The sequence below is a fragment of the Dendropsophus ebraccatus genome, chromosome 9 (genome assembly GCF_027789765.1).
Source record: "Dendropsophus ebraccatus isolate aDenEbr1 chromosome 9, aDenEbr1.pat, whole genome shotgun sequence".
Lineage (NCBI taxonomy): Eukaryota > Metazoa > Chordata > Amphibia > Anura > Hylidae > Dendropsophus > Dendropsophus ebraccatus.
The window spans coordinates 64,732,323-64,738,974 of record NC_091462.1 but is presented as its reverse complement, the minus strand read 5'-3'; the positions used below and the strand labels follow the sequence as shown (position 1 = coordinate 64,738,974).

General features: G+C 42.8%; 1 protein-coding gene across 1 annotated transcript; it reads left to right on the top strand.

The window, feature by feature from the left end:
• Nucleotides 1-871: 871 nt before the first annotated feature.
• Nucleotides 872-5,620, top strand: ACTB (actin beta). The gene is made up of 6 exons (XM_069983557.1): nucleotides 872-978; nucleotides 1,587-1,715; nucleotides 3,517-3,756; nucleotides 4,096-4,534; nucleotides 4,613-4,794; nucleotides 5,068-5,620. Exons 2-6 carry the CDS (start codon nucleotides 1,593-1,595, stop codon nucleotides 5,209-5,211), a joined length of 1,128 nt encoding a protein of 375 aa, XP_069839658.1. The 5' UTR covers nucleotides 872-978; nucleotides 1,587-1,592; the 3' UTR covers nucleotides 5,212-5,620.
• Nucleotides 5,621-6,652: the final 1,032 nt, after the last annotated feature.

The window sequence follows — 6,652 nt, the reverse complement described above, 5'->3', positions numbered from 1 at the left end:
AATTTTCCAAAGAGTCTGTGAGGAATGAAAGGTGAAATCTGATTGGTTGCTAGGGGCAACTGAGCCAGTTTCACTTTACACCAGTTTGTTAAATCTCCCCCAATGAGCCAATGATTGTCCTCTATATTACATGGAGTGATAATCTGCCTGATTCTACAGATTATCGCTCTGTGTAATAGGGCCCAACAGCAAAATTATAACAGTTCACAACAATCATCAGCTGAAAGGAGATCTGCACTGAAGCAATTGTTCTCAAGCATCAGCTGTACAATCGCTCAATGTGCATAGACACTGTATGGCTGAGAGCGGTCGCTAGGCAACACTGATGCTCCGTCTGCTGCAAGGATCGCGTGATGGAGACGTCCATTAGATCCTCGCAAACGACTTTCAAACCCCCAATCGTCAGTCGTTGATTTGAATCTTGTACAATATAAAAGGCCTGTGAGGACTAGACTGCGACATGAGGAGCAGCCTGCAGTACAGCTGTGTGTGCATTGTACCCTGCAGCTGACTAGGAATGACAGGACTCGCGGTTTGCATGCTATGCAGACACACAAAGACGAGCATCCAACGCCCAATATATATGTACAGCGAGTTTTTCCAAAATTCTTCATATTAAAACAGAACTACTTTTTAACACCGGGAACACAGACACGAACATGACCTAAGGCGCTGTGTGCTTGGGTGGGGCACAAAAGGTTGATACAATGCACACAGCATGCGTTATCTATTCCGCGCTGCGATACTTCCTCCTTGCACACTTCTACATCACAGTGTGCCGGTCAAAGTTTTTTTTTTTATTACATATCCCTCCGCCGCCTGCAATTCGTAGAGCCAATCAGTGAGCCGGGTCCTGGAACTTTCCTTATATGGCCCGGCCAGTGGGGAGCGCGCAGTATAAAACCGGTGCCGAGCCCATTTTCGGTCAGTGACCGACCGCACACCTTCAAGCACTAGACAGGAGAAGACCAGCTCAAGGTGAGACAGGTGCCGCTGGCGAGGGTTGGAGGCTTTTCCTTTATTGTGTGGCGGGAAGGCTTTGGTGAGGGGATGTGCTGCGTGTCTGCAGCATAGGCTGACTCTTGTGTCAGGGGCCGCCTTGTCTCATCCTTGCCGCCCGCTGTGAGGTGCGCTTCTCCATCTTCTTACGTGCTCCCTGTTAATCGTATAATGCTGGCTGTTCCATGACTTGTGTATAGCAGTGTAGGAGCTATAGATATGGGATGAGCTATTTGTTATGGGTTTTGTCTAGCGTTGTACCCTGTGTAAGCCGTCCCTGTGCATGCACTGAATACCATTGTCTGACAGCCGGTGACGGCCGGCGGAGGGAAGGGGAAGCTGTCCGCCATTGCCTGTGGGAGCGGCTTGGAGCACAATACGCGATCCGTGCCTAATTGATATGCCGCGTCCCCTCCCACTGCTGCTAATCTGTTCTGTTGCCTTATTTGGTCATTTTTGCAGCCTAGCAGGACTTCCCTTTGTTTTGTCAGGCGGTAGTACAAACCCTTACGCCCCCTGCAGGCTGCTTGTGGCACATTCTGACAGGAGTCCCCATCACTTCAATGTTCATTTGTGTCCTCCCTTAGATCACCATGGAAGACGATATTGCTGCACTTGTTATCGACAATGGATCTGGAATGTGCAAAGCTGGCTTTGCTGGTGATGATGCTCCCCGTGCTGTCTTCCCATCCATTGTGGGTCGCCCCAGACATCAGGTATGTAGAAGTTCACATTCTTTACAACACTTAGTCTGCAATAACCACATTCTGTAGGTATTGGTGTGGTAGAATTGCTCACAAGAACACTAATTGTGATTTATTTTAGTTATAATCCATGACTAGTGCTGGTGGGTGAAGGAATGCATAACTACCAGTGTTACAGCCTATGGAGAAATCTCATCAGCTCTGGGTTGAGCCCATAGTCTGGCTAGTGATGGTGACTAAATTCCCTGTTCTCCTGACAGCTAGCTGGGAGGCTCACCTTTATTGCAGACTGCTTTGTTGCTTGACTCCAGAGGCATCTGTGTGCTTCCTAGCTGCATGCAGAGCTCACCTGAAGGGCTTTAGAGTTATCAACACAATGTTAGCTTTTCTTAGTCACAAACTCTCTTGGGTACAAACACACATTGTATACAGATCTGCAGCAGATTTGATGCTGTGTTCAGTTATTTAGATCTAATCTGCTGTGTATTGCAGCAATAAATATGGTGTGTGTTTGTACCCTAAAGGTAGGATGTGTTCCTGTAATTCTTTACAGGCTCCATGTCTGCTAAAGGGTGCATGTACACCCTAGCTGTGGCTCATGGTGAAACTGCACATTATTTAGGGTGCATATTACTTGTTTAACTTTATTATTAAAAGTGCTTTAGTTGTCAAAATTCAATAGGTAACTACTAAATGTACAAAGGTGGCCAAAGCATTGGTCAGCATTTGGGAATATGGAGTAAGAATGTAAATGCATTCCATTCCCATCAATGAAGTCTGCATCCATCACTATTTTCTACTGTGGTTTTCTTGGCGTCCTTGTATAAGAACTGCATAATTGTGTAACACAATGCCATGTGATTTTTTTTTTATGTCCAAAGTCTCCCAGCTACATCTCATGAAATGGTAGTAGAATTGGAGGTTGCAACATTGCACAATGTACTGATGCACCTCTGGCCCATAGTAATTTGGATTGCTCCACTCATTTTAGTGGCAATCAAGTGTACACTTCAGGTTATTACAAATGAAATGGCCTTGAATCATTCCCGTCAAGTGCATAAGGAAGCCATTGTTTAAAAAAAACAGCTTGGCAATGCAGCCTGCCACTGTTTGTGTGCCCACTGCGACTTTACAGAGGTCAGAGCACTAGACTTTTGTCAGCCTTTATGCTAGGCTTGGGAGTGATCGGGTTTTTCTGACGTAGCAAAGGCTATTTAGGACCTATTTGGCCATTCTACAAGATATGGGTCTTTTCCACTTGGTTATTTGCTGAACCAGCCGATTATGCCTTGTGTAAATGACTACCTATTGCCTGTCAACTGGAGTCTGGGATTGTGCAGCTCTAGAAGTACTTGCACAGCTGTTGGCGTTACACCTTGCAGCTGACCAAGTGAAGGGCTGCACAAAGGATCCAGGATTGTGTGGCAATGGCTGCAGAAATCACTGGATTGTGTTAAAAGCTTAATATACTTCTGTTAGGGTGCATTTACACAGAGATTTATCTGACAGATTTTGGAAGCCAAAGCCAGGAATGGATTTGAAAAGAGGATAGATCCCAGTCTATCCTCTATCCTGATCCCTGTTTATAGTCTTCCTGGTTTGGGCTTCAAAGATCTGTCAGATAAATCTGTCTGTGTAAACGCACCATTATGCTTGAATTCGGCATAGGGTTCTGTGTAAAAGGACACTGGATTTACTGTAGCAATCGTACCTTGTGGTTCAGACTTGCTCTAGGGGAAAATGGGTGGACTGAAATATAATGTCTGACTGGCTTAAAGTGCTTCTTGATAACTGAATACTATGTTCTTTCAAGGGAGTCATGGTTGGCATGGGACAGAAGGACAGTTATGTAGGAGACGAAGCTCAGAGCAAGAGGGGTATCTTGACCCTGAAGTACCCAATTGAGCATGGCATTGTCACAAACTGGGATGATATGGAGAAGATCTGGCATCACACTTTCTATAATGAACTGAGAGTTGCCCCAGAAGAGCACCCTGTTCTATTAACTGAAGCACCCCTTAACCCCAAAGCAAACAGGGAGAAAATGACTCAGGTACCTGAGAACACATTTGAGTGACTGAATTGTAGCTAAATTGCATATTAATAATTTGATTTGCTATCCATACAGGGTTCTCTTGTCCCAAGTCTTCTCTTTGGATTACCTACAGGTTCTGCTTGTAATGTCTTCTGCTTGTTTAACTAACAGTGTGCAGTATGACTGATTTGAACTTTAACTACTATGACTTGCACTTAAGAAGTTTGCCTTTAAAACCACATACTGTGATACATTAAAATGTATCTTTCTACACCCTTAATGCACATATTGCATGGTTTGCAGCACACCGTGACTGCATGCATTTCCCACCTAATTTGAGGCTTTTTGTTTTGACAGATAATGTTTGAGACATTCAACACACCTGCAATGTATGTTGCCATTCAAGCTGTACTGTCTCTGTATGCCTCTGGACGTACAACTGGTATTGTGATGGACTCTGGTGATGGTGTCACTCACACTGTGCCAATTTATGAAGGCTATGCACTGCCCCATGCCATCCTACGTCTTGACTTGGCTGGACGTGACCTGACAGACTACCTCATGAAGATTCTTACTGAGCGAGGTTATAGCTTTACTACAACTGCTGAGAGGGAAATTGTTCGTGATATTAAAGAGAAGCTGTGTTATGTGGCTCTGGATTTTGAACAAGAAATGGCTACAGCGGCTTCTTCCTCTTCCCTGGAAAAAAGCTACGAGTTGCCTGATGGGCAGGTTATTACCATTGGTAATGAGAGATTCAGGTGTCCAGAAGCCCTCTTCCAGCCTTCCTTTCTCGGTAAGAATATCAACGTGGCTAAACTGCTTGCTTCTGGGTGTGTTGGTTTTGTTTTCTCACTCCTGTCATTTATTCTAGGTATGGAGTCTAGTGGTATTCATGAAACAACATACAACTCCATTATGAAGTGTGATGTGGATATTCGTAAGGATCTATATGCTAACACTGTACTGTCTGGAGGCACCACAATGTATCCAGGAATTGCTGACAGAATGCAGAAAGAAATCACTGCACTAGCTCCAAGCACCATGAAAATTAAGGTATTGCTTTTCATATAACCTCAGGCTTACTGTAAATGTCATCAGCTCATTGCTCTAGCTTAGAAACTGCAATGTAAAAGATGTGCAAAACTAGTTCATCAAACTAATACACTAGTTATGGTAGTATTATAGTAAAGTCCTTAGTCTTACAACTTTTAAGTGGCTCAGCATATGAAGATATGTGAAGGATTGCAAAGCTGGATGGTGAGGACTTAAGTAGCTGAGCAAGTAATCTAGAATCTATAGATTGTTAACTATGTTCTTGTTCTGCAGATTATTGCACCACCAGAGCGCAAGTATTCTGTCTGGATTGGAGGATCCATTTTGGCCTCTCTGTCAACCTTCCAGCAGATGTGGATCAGCAAGCAAGAATATGATGAGTCTGGGCCCTCAATTGTCCATCGTAAATGCTTCTAAAGGAACTGACCCTTGTATTGAGTGTACTTGCGCAGAAAGATCACATTGGCATGGCTTTCCCTTTTGTTGGCGCTTGGCTCAGGATTTTTAAAGATAACTGGAATGAAAATGGCAGGAAAACTCTCCCAACAGTACATCTAAGGACTGATTGTAATTGACATCCCCCCATGTAATGCATTGTTCTGAAATTGTCATACTGGATGCTGCTCAGTGGGAGCTCTTAAAAACAGTTGTGTTGCTTATATGTGCAGCTATATACCCAAACATGTCTTATGTTCTGCCTTGAACACTCTGTAACTCCTTAAGCTCATGAATGGGTTATGTTCATAACATTTGAAAAGTTTACATTGTCAGTGATCTTGGTAAGATGCGATGGGTCACCTAAGAAATTAAAAGAAACTTAATTAAAGTTTGGTGTGCTGTGCTATCTTAAGCTGTAAAAGCTTTAATTTGGTGAAGTGTGACTGATATGCAATGAGACTGAAGGGTTTATCCAGGATTAATCAAACATGGCTGCCTTCAGAAATGGACTTCTGTCAAGTTTGTGTGGGGTTGTACTTTGGGCTCCATTCATTTCAATGGAACAGAGTTGCAAAACACATCCAAACTGGAAACAAGTGGGGTGGTTTCTGGAAGAAGGCAGCCATGTCTTTCTAACTCTAGACAATGCAGAATGTTAAAAGGCATGTTGGTTAACAGAATTGTTTGCCTAGATCCCTAAATTCTTCCAGGTGGTCTGAAGTTGCCTACTGCATTTTCACTGCAGTTCCATCAATCATGGCAAATTGGTATGGTTGAGCACAATGGCAGGAAAACTCAATGTGGCTAATCATATATTCACATGGTAGTTTCAAAGTGTAACTTCCCCCAAAAGATTTGAAACCAATCAGGTCAAAGGAAAGCCTGAGATTTTTCCTCTTTTCAAATCCATTCCTGGCTTTGGCTTCAAATCTTTGCCAGATCTTTCTATGTAAATGGACCCTAAGGGTCTATTTACATTATCTGAAAAAGCCAGGAATGTATTTGAAAAGAGGAGAAATCTCAGGCTTTCCTTTACGACCTGGTGTTTCTGGCTTTGGTTTAACTTTGGCATTTAAGTGGCTAACTTAAATATATCTATGAACATCCTGTCTTCAAATGTCTTAATATGTTAAGAGGCCCTATGAATACTGAAGTAGGATTAAAAATCGCTTTCAGAAAGCTGTTTATATTTTGATTGCTGTAAAGCTGTGTTCATTTTCTGCCAGTAAAATTTAAACAGCATATTTTCCTGTAAACTCTAACTATTGATCTATAGCTTAAATGACAGCCTTTGTCCATATTTTGGATAGTTCAAAAAAGCTAAAACTGTCTCAGAATTGGGTCCAAGACATTTTAAAGTGTACTTATGACATATACAAACACTAGAATGGTCAATGCTTGCATTTTGTGTTCTGTCAAT